Below are 17,752 nucleotides of genomic sequence, written 5' to 3'. Positions count from 1 at the left end.
TGAAATGTTGTGCGAGCGGACCTCAGATTGGCCAGCTAAACCACCATAATGAGATGTTTTGAAGAAAAGCTTACGTTTTCTTTAAAGGATTGTTTTAGTAACATGCAAATTTGAAATGAGTCAACATTATTTGGATTAAGACTATTAGTTTGTGCACTTATGAAGAAATTAAAATGTCCTTTTGGTTGATTATAATGTAGAAATAATTGTGCCTTGTTCATCTTCACATTCTTTAAAATTGTCATTGCAAAGAATAGAAATTGTGTTTTTCTGTAATGAAAACCTTAGCTTAACAGCCAACCAATAAAAAGGGAAACATACTTAAAACTAAACTTTATTAAGAAGCATGGAGTCATTTACCTTTACTTTTGAAAGCAATTTTTGTTTTACAAAACAACAAGCGTGTCAAAGAAACACCACTCCAGAAGTTGGCAGTAAGGGCTGGCAATAAAATTGGTCTCGTGCCGTTTCTCTCTGCATGCTAATTTGGGACCACGACAATTAATACGATTTATAACAATCACTTCAAAGGAGAAATGTTTCAATGACGAGTAATTTAGCACCAACATCAGTTTCTCATGTTTGAAGAACAGTGTGTCTCGAAGAGGACAGCCAGGGATGATACTGTCATTGCTAGACTATGTTAACAGTGTATAATTTGATTGGGTGGGAAAGTAAAGGACGTGGTGCTGAACAATTGCTTCGGGGGGGGTGACGCCACGATGTTGACTGGTTTATACAATTTAAGATTGATATTAAATAGTAAATTCCTTCTTAGAATCCAAAAATCATGAATGTGTTTCCTGGTTCTGATGTATGATTCATGTAGGGTGCACACCGGCATACAGACTGGTTTCAGTAGTTAGGAATGCCAAGACTCGATCTGAACAACAATAGTAAAGGGTGAACAACACCCAGGTCACGTCTAACAGGAGAAAAGCGGTGCAAGGAGAGCCCCCGCAAATAACTACTGACCTCTGGAACAATTTCTCAAGCACACGGGAAGCCCGGCTTACGCTACACGACCAAATGCAGAGTTATGGGACAATGGTCACTGCCCATAGCTTGGTTCCTGATCTTGCTATCGCAAAGGCCTGGCAGCAGAGCGGAGGACAGCAAGAAGTAGTCCAGTCGCCAGCCCACGTTCTTGGAACGGGAGTTCATCATGTAGGTCCAGAAGGTGTACGCGTTGGCCTGCTCAGGGTACAGCTCACGGAAGCTATCAGAGAAGCCCGCAGCCAACAGCTGGCCAAAGCCCTCGCGCTCCTCCGCTGTGAAGCCCGCGTTCTTCTTGTTGCCTTTGGCGTTTTTCAGGTCGATCTCCTCGTGGGCCACGTTCAGATCGCCGCACAACACCAGGGGCTTGCGCTTGTCCAGGTCGGTCAAGTAGGCCCGGAAGTCCACGTCCCAGGTCTTGCGGTAGTCGAGGCGCACCAGGCCTCGACCAGAGTTGGGCACGTAGGCGGTGACCAGGAAGAAGGTGGGGAACTCTGCGGTGATGACGCGGCCCTCCTTATCATGTTCCTCCTTACCTACAGGGAGGGGGAGGGAGATTAAACATCTCACCTGGAGAGAGCAGCAACTACTGCGCGGAGGAGTAACAGTAGACGGGATGAACATCAACTGCAGGATCAGCAACTCACCAATGCCATAGGTGACTTTGAGGGGCTCCGTCTTGCACAGCATGGCCACCCCGCTATAGCCCTCCTTCTCATCTGAGCCAGCCCAGTACTTGTGGGGGAACTCGGGCATGGAGGTGATCTCGTCGGGAAGGGACTTCTCAGCGCACTTGGTCTCCTGCAGGCACAGCACATCAGGGCCCTCGCTGCGCACCCACTGAGCAACAGAGGGGAACTGTCAGTGAGCTGAGGCGGCAGTCTACACAAAGTTTGGTGATTTAAATGCCAGAGCGGTCAGAGTAAATCGTCTGCTTGGTATTCACAGTATAGTTCAATGATCCAGACAATGTTAAAACGGAAGTTAATGGAAGAATTACACTTAGTGTTATGTCAAACAATGCCTAAATACAACAGGGGGGCTTATCGCACATCTGCAATCAGTGCACACTGCTACTCGATGCCATGTCTAGTTGAAGCTTTGGACTCTGGTTCCCAAACTCACATCTAGGCCCTTCTTTTTGACCCAGGCTCTGAGCCCGTCCACGTTCCAGGAGGTGATCTTCATGTTAGCAGCGCGTCCATCGGTGCTTGTCATCTTATCAGGAGGGTCGTTGTACAGAATTGGCGCTTCTGGTTCCTTCCCCTTCTTTCCTTTCTTAGCAGCAGGTGCTGTTAGATGAGAAAAAGGGTCATGACGCAGAAATCTGTATTCTGTTTTAGACATACCGAGCCTCTAGCGACAATCGGTTTTAGAACTTAAGAGATTTATGTACATACAGCATAACACGGGATATATTTGTCTCCAGAAGCTAATTTAGACATACTGTAAAACATAATTTGACTCGACTTTTCACCTGTGCCGTTGTCTTGGTCCCCATCTCCGTTCTCTTCCACATTCTTTTTCCCTCTTTTCGACATGCTTACACTCGTTCTTATTGGACGCACAACCAAAAGACACACAACACGCACGCACAAATACACACTCGCAGCCGCTGAAGGGGGAAAAAACGGTCAATTGTTTTATTTATAAAAGCCTATTTAGTAAATGCAATGGCTAGCTACTCATGTCACAATAAAATAAATGGCGATTTGTTGAGGATAAGATCGCCCGCAAACACTCTTTCACCGTGTGCGGCCTACGGATTTAAAAACATGGCATGAAGATCGAGTCTGAATGAATGGGAAATATTTACACAAAAAACCAACAAGATAACTAATGCTAACATATCTTCTTCACAAACTGTAATTGCAATTTAAGAATTGAACAAAATGTACTACTTAGTACGCTTACTTTGTTAGTTTCTTCCTTTTCAAAACAAAGGGATGCCTCTGTGTCACCTTCGTAATCACTCATCCACAACAAAGCACAAGTAGTGGATTTTGGGAACAGAGAAGTGCTACTCGAGAGTACGCGCATGTGCTATCAAGTTGCCTTATATTATGCCTGTATGGAGTTTGATGTAAGTCATTGAATGCATCCGTAAACATCTTGTTTTGCACATTACCTATTTGTTTATATTACTTGTATTTCTTGTCTTTACTAATGTCCTTATTTTTGTTGATTTATACAAGAAATTGGACGATGTATTTATGTAAGGAAATAATCAAACAGCGTCTTGTTTTGGGTCCTCACTCCAGTGAGTACGGAAACATCTACATTAAGGTTCGTAGTTAACTCCAGTTTGCGCAGCTTTTTATTTTTTAGCAGAATGTATCATGTTTTTTTAATTTCATTTAAGCACTCTTGAAATTGGGAATTAACATGTCTTCTTTAATGGCGATTTAAATTAATAATTTATGGTTGATCGCCACCTGGTGTGCACAAACTGGTCATGTTTGCAATCTGCAAAGTAATCGTGCTTCTAGCTGAACGGTCTAATCAAACATTAACATTGTTTCTTCCAATTGTAATCTTCGCTGATATGTTGTAGTTTAAATATTGCTTTTGAACAAAACAACCTGGATTTCTCGTCATCTCCCTCTAGCCATGACAGTAGTGATTGGGTTTGAGGGCAGTGCTAACAAGATTGGTGTGGGCATTATTAGGGATGGGGAAGTACTCTCAAACCCCAGACGTACCTACATCACACCCCCTGGTCAAGGCAAGTTGATTGAATTCAAATGAGAAATATTGTCCTAATGCTCACCTGTGTAGTTGTGGGACTTGACAATTGACCCTCCATCCTAGGTTTCCTGCCTAGCGATACAGCCAGACATCATCGTGGCGTTATCCTCACAGTTCTTAAAGAGGCACTGGAAGAGGCCGGAATAAAGCCTGACGATATTGATTGCGTGGCGTACACAAAGGGTCAGGAACTCTTATGACAAGGATGATTGTTTCAAATAAGGCTGTATATGCCCTTTAACTACCTGCAAGAATAGTTTTTATTTATATATTTTTATACACTGAATTGAATTAAAGGTCCAGGGATGGGTGCCCCCTTGGTGACGGTGGCGCTGGTGGCACGCACAGTGGCCCAGCTCTGGGCGAAGCCACTGCTGGGTGTTAACCACTGCATCGGCCACATTGAGATGGGCCGTCTCATCACCCAGGCCAACAACCCAACTGTGCTCTACGTCAGTGGAGGTAATACACAGGTCAGTCGCCTCGTACTAATTGGGACGGGTAGGGTTGCCTCACTCGAGAGAGGACTTGGGTTTACTTGTGTGAAGGTTTCCTGTTTAGCAGTGCTCTGACGCAGTGTCTCTTCATTAAGGTGATTGCGTACTCTGAGCGGCGCTACAGGATATTTGGTGAGACCATTGACATTGCAGTAGGCAACTGCCTGGACAGGTTTGCCAGGGTGATTAAGGTAAGTGTCGCATGGTCCTTCAGGGGACTGAAATGAAACGTACCCGATTTATTTCCTAAAGGTTGTTCTCTCCCCTGGTGGAAAGGTGGATGATGATAATACTTGTATACTGTTTTACCTTGTGCACTCACAAATCAATTTTGTGTGCTCAGATTTCCAATGATCCCAGTCCCGGATACAACATTGAGCAGATGGCCAAGAGGTGAGTCTGTTTTTTTGCTTTGAAATTGTGCTGTTGAAGAAAAGGAAATGTATATTTTGACATTGTTCAACCTTTTTTTTTTGTTGCCAGAGGGAAACAGTACGTGGAGCTCCCATACACTGTGAAGGGGATGGATGTGTCTTTCTCAGGGATTTTATCCTATATCGAGGTAACATTCAGCACTGCTACATTGACCTCCCCCCATAAGTATTGGGACAGTATAGTCAAATTTTGCCATACAGTCAAGGCATGTGAAAATACAAATAAAAGATAAGGCAAGTGCAGCCTCTAACCTTTTAATTCAGTGTTTCAGCAAGTTTTACCAAATAAGAATAACTGCACCTTCCGAGTCCCCCCCGCATTTCATGCAAGCATAAGTATCGGGAAGATTCAAGTTAAAGCACCTGTAAGAACTGTAAAAGCTAGTATTTAGACTAAAATCCATATCCACGCAATAACAGCAGAGAGTCTATGACCTTAAACGTTGGACTTTATTTCCCCTGATGAACTCCTAAGCTGCGTTGGCAGCGTGTTTTGGGTCATTGTCCCGGTGGCGTTTCTTTGTACATTGTTAGCCAAGATGCTTATGTGCATTTCGTTCTGCTGCTGTCATCATTTGTTACATAATCAATGATGATGAGTGAGCCCATTCCACAGGCAGCTAAGCGTGTCCATGTCATGACACTACCTCCACCAGGCTTCACAGATGGTGCTTTGGATCATCTGCAGTTAAAAAATGTTTTCCTAACTTACTTTTGCCTTACCGTCAAGGTTCATCTTTCTTTCATCTGTCCGTAAAGCTCTGTTCCGAAACTACTGGCTGATCTCTGTACTTTTTTTTTAGCCGATTCTATTCTATCCTTTCAATTTTTGATGCTGATCGGAGGTTTGCAGCTTGCAGTGTAGCCTTTGGAATTCTGCCATCAAAGTCCTCAACAGTATGTTGTGACACTCCCACACTAGAATCCTGGAGGTTGTTAGTCATTTTACTGTTCTCTACGTTAATGGAGACCGCACATGCAGTAAACACTTCATATGCCTAAATCTGGAAATTACTGTGTTAATTCAGTCATGCTAGAGCACTGAAATGTATGGTTCAATCCAGCCTTTCAACCAACCATTACACAGGTTACAATGAGAGGTGGGTGTGTAGCAAGTTCATTTAATTTGTTCTCCTTGTCTTTCAGGAAGCAGCCAGCAAGATGCTGACCTCTGACCAATGTACGGCGGAAGACCTGTGCTTCTCCCTACAGGTCGGGAAACAAAAGCAATACATCTGTCGTAGTTCCTGCATTGGCAACAGCCCAGTCAGAACTATGCATGCCAACATGTTGGTGTAACTCTAAAGGGTTACCGTGCACAACACTGGGTAAGGGTCAGTCTGTTTCCTGCAGGAGACGCTGTTTTCCATGCTGGTGGAGATCACAGAGAGGGCCATGGCCCACTGCGGCTCCCAGGAAGTGCTCATCGTCGGAGGCGTAGGCTGTAAGGGACACGCCCCTGGATCTTTCATTAAGGGCATTATATGTTCACCGATATAATGAACAAAATTCAATTACCGTCCTCCTTTCTATTCACTATGGACAGACGAGCCAGACGAAATGCTAGAACTATGTTTTTGTTCTGTTAGGTAATATCCGTCTGCAGGAGATGATGGGGGTCATGTGCAAGGAAAGAGGTGCCAAGCTCTTCGCCACCGATGAAAGGTAAGCATCGACGCATGCATTTAAGACAAAAGGGTACATGTGATTTGTCACAATCCAAACAGGATGGGATGTAACAGATTTTTTAGCAATGTCTTTCTTTGCGCCCCCCTTACCTATAACCTAGGTTTGTTATAGTTGACATATTGGCAGTTGCACCATATAACTTATTTCTCTCCCAACCCTGACTGGTGGGTTGGGATAAAGCACCTAGTTCTTCATGGTCCCTTAATTTAAGTTCTCTGTCCTACTCTAGCCCCTTCCATAAACAGGTGTACTTCCTCTGAATTAATTTTTTGCAAATTGACACTAGTCAACTGAATGTAGGACTCCTGAAATACATTGTGTATATCAGTGACAAAAACCCAACGTTGTATATCTTTCTGCTATTAATATCCCTATGGGTCGTGTTCTAGGTTTTGCATTGATAACGGAGCAATGATTGCACAGGCTGGCTGGGAGATGTTCCGATCTGGTCAGGTGACTGAGCTGTCAGATTCATGGATCACCCAAAGGTATTCCGCCCTAATGTGGAACTCAAATTGTACAGTGCAGCAATTGCAGGAAGTTAGGTCTAGATTCAGAACATAAGTTATTTGCATTGTGGCTTTAAAAGGCAATGTTTGATTTGATCCCATTCTTGGTAAACTCTGCATCTTTTGGTGCAGAATAATGCTTCTAAACAATAACAAAACATGTCTACCTAGTCTTTCCTTACCAAACAAGACTGGTATAGTTCCAACTCATTTAGGGTGGAAAAGACAGTACTGTGTGTCTCAAGGAGATAAGTCAATACAAACAAAGATGGACCGGCAAGAAGGTTTAAATGAGTAATGTCAGTCACTTGGATTAATTTGTAGAAAAGATTTGAAACATTAACTGCAGTTGTTCCTGTCATTATGCTTATGTTAGTAGTTCATATGGGCCCTTTAAACATATCTGGTGTTGACATAATTTGTGTGCCTACTGTCCTTCCCACCCTGGAATAGTAAGTACTATACCGGTCTCATTTGGTAAGAGAAACAAGTTGTTACTGGCTGAATTCAGTATTGTAAATGTTTAAGAGTGAGGACTCTACGCAGTGCTACTCTGGTCTCGTTTGGTAAGGGAAGAGACAAGTGTTGTTACTGCTTAAGTTCAGGCTTGAGAACAGAGGAAAGATCCTAAACCGCAACCCTTTAACATATTTCCATAATCGGGATATGCTATACAGCATATGCCTTGTAACTCAAGAGTACATTTCAGACACTTGTATGCTGGATTTGAACCCATGTGGCAGCAGTACATGGGACCACCCTAGACCACTATGGGAGTCCGGTGGTATAGTGTAACCTCATGACAGCCATGCTGAGACAACCACTCTAACACAGTTCAGCTCAGACACCGGCTATTTTGGGCGCGGCTGGTTAACTTGTGATTACTTCCTGGTAGGTACAGAACAGATGAAGTGGAGGTGACTTGGAGAGATTGACAGCTCACCAGGTGACACACTGCCACCCCTCTGACTGGACCGTGATGTGGCGAAGGGAAATGCACAAAGCGCAACCTTCACTGTTCAGAACCTGTCGACTGTTAGCATACATAGATAAAGTATTTATATCCAAACCTTTGGATTGCAACAGTGTGTGTCAGTTGGAAATTACTACGTTTTACTCTTACACCCATGTGGTAAATAAAGGACTCCACGATTGTATAAAGTTTTGTTACAAAATCTGCTGTAAGTTTGGTTTGTGAAAGGATGGATCTACATGGAGCATGTCAAGTTCATTACACTTTATTAATCAATACTGTCCACTTAGTTTCCAGTGTATTATTTCTTTTAAATCAAATTAACTGAGCAAGTGTGATTGAGTTATCATGGGTTCATGACTAACAAATCACCCAACTAGGGCCCCCCAAAAAACAAGAACAGCATTAAGATCAGACAAGGTGCCTTCTTTTTGTGCTTACTGCACCCCATGTAAACTGGAGACATGGTTATAAATCTGTCCCTGGTGTAAAATACAGTAAAATGGAAGCAATTACAAGTCATTTCGACATATGTGCTCTAAAAAAAAAAAATCAGTCTGGTAGGAGGATTGGTCACAACAGATTAGAAAGTGCTTGATTGACCACTTCAATTACAGAGGACAAAACAAGAGAAATGTCTGATAAAACTGCAGTTCTTTACAATAAAATGACAGCTCCTAAAGACTGTAAAAAAACAAACACAGACCAGTGCTCCACAACTTATTTGTTTTGAGCAGTGATAGGAACTCCAGGTCCAATTCATTAAGGCAGGCTTTTGAAGGCATTAGAAAAGTCCCTAGTTGTTGTCTATCTCATCAAGGAGTCCAAAGTGTCTCAGTGTGGCTTTGTGTAAAGACATCGACCTGAGTGTGTGTGTATGTGTGAGACGGTCCATGAACTGCTAGGCTGGCTGGTCTAGGGAGTTCTTATACCAAACTACCCTGTCTGGATCTGAAACAGAAAATAGAGTATTTAGTGACATTCATCCCTGCTGTCCCAGGTCTTGAGGTCATCCGTTTCTGGCAGATTCATCATTTTCAGGCCGCAGCAAGGCCGTATGAAAAGTGAAACCTACATAATTAGACATCATTTTCACAGCAGTAATGTCTAAATTAGTCCCACAACAAAAACTGAATGTACAGAACTGATGTCACTTCAACCTCAACTCACAATTTCATGATGTCCTTGTCCGGTCGGACCTCCACAGCAGGTACAATTAAAAACAGCTTCCTCACGGTTTTGATTCTCATCACACTGCTCGCTCAAGTAAGGCGACCGTGTTGCCCAAGCCTGACGCAGCCACCCGATCCCACAGCTTACATTTAAACGCTGCGGGGATATCAGTCTGTTTGTGCTGTGATTCAAAGCATTTCCAGTGGCTGCCTAGTTCATTTGAGTGTGATTTCATTGACATTCAACTAATCAAACCAACAATGCACAGTGAAAGCCTTTGTCACAAATATTAAAGGCACTTTTTTTTAACAGAGGACTAATATCTTTAGGTTTTACGCTGCTGAATGTTCCTGAAAAATACATTTGGGCTAGTACTCGTCATCATCTCGGAGAACCCAGGCGTTCCACATCTTAGCTGTAGTCCTGAACTACCACAACAGACTCACTACTCAAGGGCTTGAAGATTAGAAGAAAAGTTGAATCAGGTGAGCTAGCAAAGGAGTAGCTCAAATACCCGGACTGGCACACCCATAATTCAATAAAATGCACTGATTGGCCCGGTTAAACGGTAACCGGCTCCAAATGTAAAGCCTACTCATCATGATCAGACTGATATCTGTTCAGTGTTTAAATGTAAGTTCATGGGATCAGGTGGCTGCGCGAGCATTTCGCATTACCCAGAAAACGACCACAATTGAGCTCCCAGGCCTACCAAGGAATTGCTAAAGCACTAAATGACAAGGAAGCTCTCACACCCAACAGTCAAAAATGGGTAGCGGCAAGCCAATGTTAACCTCTAATGCCAAACTTGCAACCAGAATTTTAACATATGGCCCCAACAAGTGCACTGCCTTGCGGGCCAATGGCATACACCAACACATCACCGAATCTCATTTTGATTGGGACTGGTGGTGAAATGACATGGGTGAGATCACTAAGAACAGAGATTTTGGAGCTTGGCCATTTCAATTGGGTAATCATGCAAGCTTGTTCAGTTGGAAAAAAGTCCCATGAATGAGAAGCCATGCTGATAACTTCTAATGCTTAATGGAAAGTCATGTCCACATTTAAATAATGGAAGTTTGTGATCTTACCTTGTTTCTGTTTGTTGCAGGTGGCATTCCATTCTAAAAAGAGCAGTAGAATGCAGAGTTGGGATTCATAATCACATGCTTTATAAAGTTGACCGTTCTTGTGCAATGGAAAAACAATATAAACAATGTATTCAAGTCTTAACATCAACCCTTACCTGTTGTGTGATACTGCAGAGCTTCCCTAAGACCGTAACAAGGAAGTAGCTTCCCACTGAGCTTCGCTTCCTCCTCTCCGCACTGGCCCATGGAGAATGAGGTAGCAACAAGAACTGGGATTTCACCACTGGGCTGGACTGTGTGTTCCATCTCCTGCGTTGGTTTGGCCATTTCACCTCCGAACGTGGGCTGTGGCGGGTCTATGGGAACAGCGCTGGGAGATGACACCTCAGACGCTTGTAGGACCTCGCTTATAAAACTGAGTCCCCACTGGTTTTGCAGGAGGACGCCGATGGCTGGGCGGCCTTCCTCTTCCTCCAGCACACCACCCACCGCCCCGGATTTCACCTTAGACGCATAACTGATGGTTGGCTGTAGCTTGGCCGGGCTGTCCTGCACTGGAAAAGCAGGTGGGGGCTTGAGTAGAGACAGACTATCCTCCACCCACCTCTCCTTCTGGCTCTGCTTAGGGGGCCTGTCGGCTACACGCCCGGTCCCTCTGGGTCCTTCCCGGCGAGGGCCACGGCCTTTATGCTGGCCTCTACGATCCCTGTCTCTGCGGTAGGTGAAGGCATGTGCAGATCCGTTCAGGTTGCCCTCCAGGGACTGGGGAGAAGCCTGGCGGAGCGGCTGTTCTACTCTAGCCGTGCAGCCCCCGCCACCTCCACCGCAGCTGCCTGACCCAGGTGATAGGCGCCGGTTACGAATATGCGCCTCTGGGTTGGTGGAAGACACCAGGACAGCAGGGTCACACAAGGCGTCTGGCTCACAAACAGTGTTGATGGCCTCCCATGTACCTAGACACAGGCAAAGGAACATAGAATAAGATTATACAAAAACCATGCCCTCCCTATAAACCAGACCTTTTTTGGTTAAAAGGTTCCTGGTGAAATGTTTAGCAAAACTGAACAGCATATTAATCATCAAATTAGATACAATAAGGACGTTTTTATTAGGCTGGTGTCAAGCTAACCAACTACCCAGATGTAGAAATTCTAGAATATTACACGGCAGAGACGGCCTAGCTAGCACTATGGCAAGATACCAACCTAGCTAACAGATACCACACAGACAAAATCGGAAAACCAACTTTGATGACACTTGAACAAGCGAAATTACTTCAATTGGTTACTTCAAAAGGTAACTACATTATTTTGTATTAGAGAAGAGCTAACCTTGGCGAAATGACTCGCAAACCTCTGCTAACTAGCTAACGTTAGCTGCTAAGAGACAACGTGTTTGTAGCTAGTCACCTCATTAACGTTCGATAACCAAAAATAAACTGAGCCGAAACAAAAAACTGTTGTTAAATTCTAACATCTATACGATCAGACCAAGCAATGAAATGTATAATCAAGAATGCAGTTCAACAAGACATTTATATTCCTTGTTGGCTAGCTAACGTTACGTTAGCTAAAAGTTTCGTAACCGTGGCTCCGACGTATTACAGTAGGAGGGTTTACTTCAGAACCCTTTGCTAACGTCGGCAAAGTAGATAATTCTAATTGTAACTAATGTGCCAAATGGCTACTGGCAAACAAAACTCACCTGGTTTGATATGCATTTCTTTTTAAAATGTACTTCTGAAATTAAACTACTTGAGAAGTTTGTTTACAGCGGGCGTCTTGATTGTTGCCACACGGAAATTGCTGGAAGTGGAAATGACCGTTCAACTTGGCCGGATATTGAAGCGCGAAAAGAGGAGGGAATGTAATCAAATAGTTTTTTCCCGCACTCTCGCGGGAAATGATATAATTGCCACTGAAATAAGTGTTCAGCTAGTAGTGTGAATAATATTGCATTTTAATGTCTCTGGCGTTGTCAAAATCGCCTTTTGTTCCCCGTAGCATATGCAAACACTTAATTTCATATAGGGTAAGTAGCTGAATTTGGAGACAATTCCTTAATTGCGAACGAGGGTTGGGGTTAAAGGTACATCTATGGTCGACCAGCTTCGTCAAGACCATACCATGGTGAAAACTGGGTGTTCCCTGGTAAAGTGAAAAGGGTTGGGAACCAATCGTCTAGATAAAATATAGACGATCTTAATGAAGCGAGATAGTTACATAGCTATACAGTCGAGTATTTAATTTGCATTCGCCCGAATAACCAAATGACACATCGCTGAACTTACCGTGTAAGCAGTCTGTGGACAAGGTCTGACAGGAATCCATCCTCCAAATGCTAGTATTTTAAAAATTATGACAAATCCAGGTCAAGAGGCGTCATATCCAAATTGTGCAAAAGTATCTGAAATTGACGGAGGCTTAAGATGTGTATAATTACTTGAATGGGATTAATTTCACAAATGCCATATGATTAGAATTTAGACTAAATCAATGCCCGTAATCCTATCATACCTTGGCTTACAGGGTAAGGACAATATGCACCATTTTATAATTTGGGTCACCTATAACTTAGGTCTCTTAATGTGGTTGTAACAATAACGTCTAAAACAATGTTTGAAATGAGTAATAATATATGGTATGTACATTTTATTTTCGGCACATTTTTCACATGTATTTCCTCCCTTCAGGAGGAGGAAGACTATTGGCTCTTCCCCTTCTGAGGTTTCTCAGGTCTCTGCTCCGCCTACTCACAATCTAATTCTCCACCCCCTTTTCCTCTCTGTTCCTCCAGTCACCACTGGTCTCTGATGGATGGGGCTCACTCCAGTTGTACCTTTGCCTCTTTGAAAATATCCGAAACTGGTTTCCCCTCTGCCAAGCTCTTCTACTCTTACCACAACCCCTCTCTGTGTCTATTTTCCACGGTTCCCTGAATTTTTTTTCTTGGTCTCGCCATGTCCGATACACACCGTCTTTCTCATCTTGGCCAGCCATGTCTGTCTCCTTGTGGCCTCTTTCCCCCTTGCTCCACGAGTCTGCAGTCCTTCTCAACCCACCATGAGTTCTTAGCTCATGAGGCAGACACACAGGGACAATGACTGCTTCCCCCATTGATTTCCTCTCACCTTGAAGTCCTCGTCGTCTCTGGTACAGGTGGTTACGTAGTCGTTTTCCCTTGCCCCTAAATGGTGCTTGGGAGTCTGTACTATACCTGGCAGGGGCTTGGCTGTCTAGAACCATGACGGAAGGTTCAGCACAAGAGATGCCAATTTTTGTAGTGTCTTCCATTTCTTTACAAATCTCTCCAGCACTGTTTTGTGTATCATCACTATCGCTGGCCTTCTGCTGCTCTGTTTTTCTGGGACCTTCTCCATCTCTGACATCTGGGGGGAAAAAGTAATTATGCTTATTCCAAAATGGATGGATATCAACAAGACTATTAGCTTTATACTTTTTTTCCTCCCATATTTCCCCCCCAGATTTTGTGATATCCAATTTGTGATTAAGGCCCTGCTTTAGCACAGAATGGACTCAGGACAGTTGTCAATATAAATGTCAATATACAGTCTTCACAAAAACCTCCGATGCTGTTCTGTTTCTCATCACGCTGCTCATTCACCAGGACGTCTACACCATAATCCTTAAGCACCAAAAGGAAAGAGCTCACCGGTGCCCCAGCTGCCAAAAGGTGTCGCTAGAGCACAACAAATCAAGGCAATCTTTTTTTAAGTTACTAAGCTCCCACACCCAGACCGTACTGGTCAATTGCACTGCCCTCAGTGGGACCCCTGGGCCAATCCCCAAGTCAGATTTGAAATGTGGTCGCACAATGACGCAGCTACCTGCGAGGCAGTGACTTCACCACTGCTTCATTCAGGGGTTCATCACTATCAGTTTAGATTTTTATCATACTTCTAAATGTGAATCTTATGCTCTCACCAGGGAGTTTCTCAGCACTGTCCTCTCTAGCCTCTTCTGCCCCGGGTGGTGTATTCCTCATTCCCCCATCTGTCAGTTCATTGTTTTTTTTTCTTTCATCCATTTCTCCCGAATGTGTTTCCACACAACAGTCCTCAGACAGCATTTCCTCCGAGATCTTTCTTACGGTCCCATCCTCTTTCACTTCATTCCTTTTTTCCATGTCCATTCTAGCTTTTTCCTTTGTTTCATTGATGCATCGTTGTCTCTCTCGCTGCTCTCTTCGCTTGTCCTTACTCTTCTGTCCTCTTCGTACTTTAGCCGTTTTGTCATCTGTCCCCATGACTTCCTTCAGAACTAATTTGCCCCGTTCTTCACCTTCCGCTCGTCCATTCACTTTGCCCTTTGACCTGTTGTCTTTTGCACCTTTCTTTCTTTGCCCTTTAATTTCCTTCTCAGTCTCTCCATCGCCCCTATCTGCAGACCCTCCACTTCCTTCAGTCAGTGTAAACACTTCACCAGCCTTTGCTGTCTCTTCCCAACGTTTCACGCACTTCATCTGGTAGGCAATGCGTGTCTTTCGCAGTATTATCTGCCTCACCGACAGGGTTTTGGGATTGGTGCGGCTGAAGCTGGTTTTGGATGAGCTCAATTCTTTGGGCAGTGGTGGGGAATGGCTGCTGGGATGGAGCCCTATGATGGGGCTCTCCACTCCTGCCAAGGAGGACTTGCATTTTGCCACATCACATTCCTCCTGCTCTCGCTCTGTCCTCCAACCTTTGCCACTGATAAACTCCCTCTCTTCCGCGCCGGTAAAGTCCCTCAGTTCTTTCTCGTTCAGCCTACGTTCCATTCTCTCATTTTCCCTCATTAGTTGACTCTCCCTCTTTCCTAACGACTTCCAATAAGCCATATCCTCCTTCAGGTCATTGAGAATCCTTGAGAGAGAAGAGAGGATCAGCTGGTTTCCCACTCTCTCATCATCTAGCTGGTTGAAACCATTGTACATGACTAGGTCTCTCAGGTATGGCTTGGGAACTATTTCTGCCTCTACTTCCTTGATTGTCCTCCACTGTCTAGTATGCTCTAAAGAGTGAGAGAGAAAAATAACATCCAATCCACATACAATCAAACACACCATGTATCCCAATAACAGCCATTTTGGATTCCATTGAATTTACTGTATGGTTTCTACACAACGGCACCCCTTTCCTGGGGTCAAAACATGAATAGAAATAAAATGAATTAGGTAACACCATACTCACCACTCAGAGAGTTCATGCCACACAATGAGGATGACGTGTCACAACCCTCTTCTCCATTCTTCCTCCCCTCCATATTTTTGTCCACTCTCTCCCCTCTAGTCAAATTGTAGTGTGGCACAGAAGCCCACGCAGATGTTTGGTCTCGATTCAATTTGTAATCGTACATGCAGAGGTCTTGAGCGTAGCCACGGCTGTCGTCAGTCTCATATGAACACTGCTGAGTGATGTCTTGTACTTTTCCTCTGGGCCTCACGACTGACTCGCACCGATGACGGTTATGACCGCTATGACCTAAAAGCGCAATTCCATCACCCTCACAGTCTGCCTCCAAAGTCTGGTCCTCTTGACAGGCGACAGTGATGCCTAACTGCAAACTTGATAAAAGCTCGTCAATGTCACACGACACACCGTGGTCTTTGGAGTTCAGAGGTTTTTCATCAGTGTCTGGATCAAGGTTATCTTCCAGGGCTTCACTGATGAAAGGCTGAGTGGACCCTGACACCGAAGGGTCAACCGCATTTTCCGTCGTCTGAGACACAGAGGACGTAGACTGGTCAGGGGTACTCCAAGGGTCTCCGCAAAAGTCTACTGACGGTCGGTTAACGTGGTTGTCAACGTGGAGGGAGTTCACCCTGTCAAAGCGCAAAGTGTCCTCAGACGACACGGCATTGCGTTCCTCTGTCGTCACACAATCCCTCGTCGACAGCCGGGCAACACGTCGTTGGCCGTCACCTGCCCTCTGCGATCGGTCCTGCTTCACTTGGCTCCTCGACGCCCCAGTCGAGTCGACCGCAGGCAGAGCGCCAGGGATTGGAGACACTTGGTTTGAGTCCGCCACAGCAAGGTCGGGGCCGTTGTCAGTGTTCACTGAGATCTCTAGCACCCCCAAGGCAGTGTGCCACGCAGGCTCCAGCCATTCCACAGATCCCAGGTCGTAGTTACAGTCAGAAGTCATGAAATCTGTCAGAGCACAGTCAGCATTAGCTCCATTACCCCTGATGCCCGGAAGCACATCTCTGGGCAGTGCCTCAAGTAGATGGACCTCTGTTGCCTCGGTACCAGAGTGGATTTCTGTGTTCAGAGATGTCACTGTGGTTTGATGAAGTCCAGCAATCAGGGAGTCCGGACAGGATTCCAACGTATCACTGTCCTTGGGCAGCTGAATAGTTTCTAAGGTTGATTGGGCTTCAGGTTTGTTAGAGATCTCACTGGACTTTACTTCTTGTGTTTTTAAATACTTGTCATGGTTTTCCTCGATCAGAACTGTTTGCACAGCATATCGAATGGCTAGCTCTGCCAGCTGTAATGGGGAAAAAAACGCATATTTACAATGTTTTTCACCAATTTACATCACCCAAATAGTTGTTAAAGGCATCATGACTCAATGTGGCAACGCGTTTGTTTCCTAACGTTGGTTTATGTCTAAAATTATCAGTAGGTAACGAAAAGTACCTACATTGGACGCAGATAGAAAATAAAAAAACTCCAGATGAATTACCTTATTCGCTATTCTGTCAATATCCATTACAATGTCCTTCAAACAAACATGTCGAAACGGTAATTAGACTAAAATGGTACCAATCAAACGTCAAAGCAGGCTAAACTTTGTTGGCTATTTGTTCGAGCAAGCAACAAGATGATTGTTTGTGTTCAAGAATTAGACGTTAGAATACTTGAGATCCGTATAATGCCAAATGTTTGAATAAAAACATATTCAACACCGCGTTCACGTTCAGAACCAGCTCGGTCATGTCTGGGTGTTAGTCCGCAATCTTTCAGTCAATGGACATTTTGAGGGATAACATTGGTCCGAATACGGGATAATTTCCTGGAGTCCAAGTCGTTTACAGTAGATATATGGTGGCATGTAACTTCTCATAACCTTTGTTTTAGCAATTAGCTAAATAAAATCAAGTTATAAAGAGTTTATTGCTATCAGTATTCATACTTAATTATTGACAACTTCAGTAGGAAACGTGGTTAAAGTTTTTTTATTGTCACCTCCAGAGGTAGCGTCCAGGCTATAGCCTGTTGCTTGCGTAAAGTCCATGCCTCCCCAAATCAGCCACTGACTGTAGAATGGTTTCAATCGCCAGGGTCGAAACCTCCGCTGGATTCTTCTGCATTTTCATTGTCTATGAATTATTAACTCATGCTTCCTGGCTTAACGGACCCTGTCTCTGAGTCAGTGGATCTACATTTGTAGCTCAGCTTTGAAACCCCGTTTAACAGCAGATGCTGGGAATACCTATTTGGGAAATTCTGGTTGACTGGACAAAGAATACATTCATATGTGATGGTGAAAACATGAAACTTCTCAAATCAGTACTTTGTCATTAGATGGACATTCTGCTACTTCATGACTTTAGCAGGGGGCCTGAGTTCTAAGAAAATGAATGTCCATGGTGTTACATTACCTGAATACCAAGTCAAGATAAAAAGTAAGGAAAA

At 44.1% G+C, this 17,752-nt stretch overlaps 4 protein-coding genes across 6 annotated transcripts; 1 reads left to right on the top strand and 3 right to left on the bottom strand.

Moving 5' to 3' along the window:
- Window positions 1-318: 318 nt before the first annotated feature.
- On the bottom strand, window positions 319-3,844 carry apex1 (APEX nuclease (multifunctional DNA repair enzyme) 1). Of its 2 annotated transcripts, none has more exons than XM_034290241.1 (5): window positions 3,767-3,844; window positions 2,474-2,611; window positions 2,122-2,288; window positions 1,644-1,836; window positions 319-1,532 (listed from the first exon to the last, which is right to left on the bottom strand). In XM_034290241.1, the coding sequence occupies exons 2-5, from the start codon at window positions 2,535-2,537 to the stop codon at window positions 1,018-1,020; spliced, it is 939 nt and encodes a 312-aa protein (XP_034146132.1). In that variant the 5' UTR covers window positions 2,538-2,611; window positions 3,767-3,844; the 3' UTR covers window positions 319-1,017. The 2 variants fall into 2 exon arrangements, with proteins under 2 accessions (XP_034146132.1, XP_010885552.2); XM_010887250.4 differs by lacking the exon at window positions 3,767-3,844 and adding an exon at window positions 2,911-3,003.
- osgep (O-sialoglycoprotein endopeptidase) lies at window positions 3,127-8,048 on the top strand. 2 transcript variants are annotated; one of them, XM_010887252.5, is made up of 12 exons: window positions 3,127-3,282; window positions 3,605-3,721; window positions 3,808-3,927; window positions 4,042-4,217; window positions 4,337-4,432; window positions 4,585-4,634; window positions 4,725-4,803; window positions 5,822-5,887; window positions 6,029-6,119; window positions 6,265-6,340; window positions 6,754-6,852; window positions 7,769-8,048. In XM_010887252.5, exons 2-12 carry the CDS (start codon window positions 3,607-3,609, stop codon window positions 7,806-7,808), a joined length of 1,008 nt encoding a protein of 335 aa, XP_010885554.1. In that variant the 5' UTR covers window positions 3,127-3,282; window positions 3,605-3,606; the 3' UTR covers window positions 7,809-8,048. The 2 variants fall into 2 exon arrangements, with proteins under 2 accessions (XP_010885554.1, XP_010885555.1); XM_010887253.5 differs by lacking the exon at window positions 3,127-3,282 and having other exon boundaries at window positions 3,297-3,721.
- A 47-nt stretch (window positions 8,049-8,095) lies between these two features.
- Window positions 8,096-11,969, bottom strand: si:ch211-214j24.10 (uncharacterized protein LOC558894 homolog). Its single transcript, XM_010887251.5, has 4 exons — window positions 11,818-11,969; window positions 10,269-11,066; window positions 10,114-10,146; window positions 8,096-8,797 (listed from the first exon to the last, which is right to left on the bottom strand). Exons 1-4 carry the CDS (start codon window positions 11,831-11,833, stop codon window positions 8,748-8,750), a joined length of 897 nt encoding a protein of 298 aa, XP_010885553.1. The 5' UTR covers window positions 11,834-11,969; the 3' UTR covers window positions 8,096-8,747.
- Window positions 11,970-12,585: 616 nt separating this feature from the next.
- Window positions 12,586-16,256, bottom strand: LOC106024897. Its single transcript, XM_020042674.2, has 3 exons — window positions 15,302-16,256; window positions 14,058-15,122; window positions 12,586-13,501 (listed from the first exon to the last, which is right to left on the bottom strand). Exons 1-3 carry the CDS (start codon window positions 16,254-16,256, stop codon window positions 12,873-12,875), a joined length of 2,649 nt encoding a protein of 882 aa, XP_019898233.2. The 3' UTR covers window positions 12,586-12,872.
- Window positions 16,257-17,752: the final 1,496 nt, after the last annotated feature.

This window comes from Esox lucius, chromosome 23 (genome assembly GCF_011004845.1).
Source record: "Esox lucius isolate fEsoLuc1 chromosome 23, fEsoLuc1.pri, whole genome shotgun sequence".
Lineage (NCBI taxonomy): Eukaryota > Metazoa > Chordata > Actinopteri > Esociformes > Esocidae > Esox > Esox lucius.
This window is presented reverse-complemented; position numbering and strand designations above follow the sequence as displayed.

Bases quoted from the DNA above. Each gene is read 5' to 3' on its own strand.
- apex1 (XM_034290241.1), bottom strand. From the start codon at position 2,537: ATGTCGAAAAGAGGGAAAAAGAATGTGGAAGAGAACGGAGATGGGGAC. The intron at 1,837-2,121 runs GTGAGTTTGGGA...TCTGTTGCTCAG, and splicing joins TCAAAAAGAAGGGCCTAGAT to TGGGTGCGCAGCGAGGGCCC. The intron at 1,533-1,643 runs GTGAGTTGCTGA...CCCTCCCTGTAG, and splicing joins CAAAGTCACCTATGGCATTG to GTAAGGAGGAACATGATAAG.
- osgep (XM_010887252.5), top strand. From the start codon at position 3,607: ATGACAGTAGTGATTGGGTTTGAGGGCAGTGCTAACAAGATTGGTGTG. The intron at 4,635-4,724 runs GTGAGTCTGTTT...TTTTGTTGCCAG, and splicing joins ATTGAGCAGATGGCCAAGAG to AGGGAAACAGTACGTGGAGC. The intron at 6,341-6,753 runs GTAAGCATCGAC...GTCGTGTTCTAG, and splicing joins CTCTTCGCCACCGATGAAAG to GTTTTGCATTGATAACGGAG.
- si:ch211-214j24.10 (XM_010887251.5), bottom strand. The intron at 10,147-10,268 runs GTAAGGGTTGAT...TGCTCTTTTTAG, and splicing joins TCTGCAGTATCACACAACAG to AATGGAATGCCACCTGCAAC. The intron at 8,798-10,113 runs GTAAGATCACAA...TTTCTGTTTCAG, and splicing joins CTGCAACAAACAGAAACAAG to ATCCAGACAGGGTAGTTTGG.
- LOC106024897 (XM_020042674.2), bottom strand. From the start codon at position 16,256: ATGACTTCTGACTGTAACTACGACCTGGGATCTGTGGAATGGCTGGAG. The intron at 15,123-15,301 runs GTGAGTATGGTG...CTCACTCTTTAG, and splicing joins TGGCATGAACTCTCTGAGTG to AGCATACTAGACAGTGGAGG. The intron at 13,502-14,057 runs GTGAGAGCATAA...TTTTCCCCCCAG, and splicing joins CAGTGCTGAGAAACTCCCTG to ATGTCAGAGATGGAGAAGGT.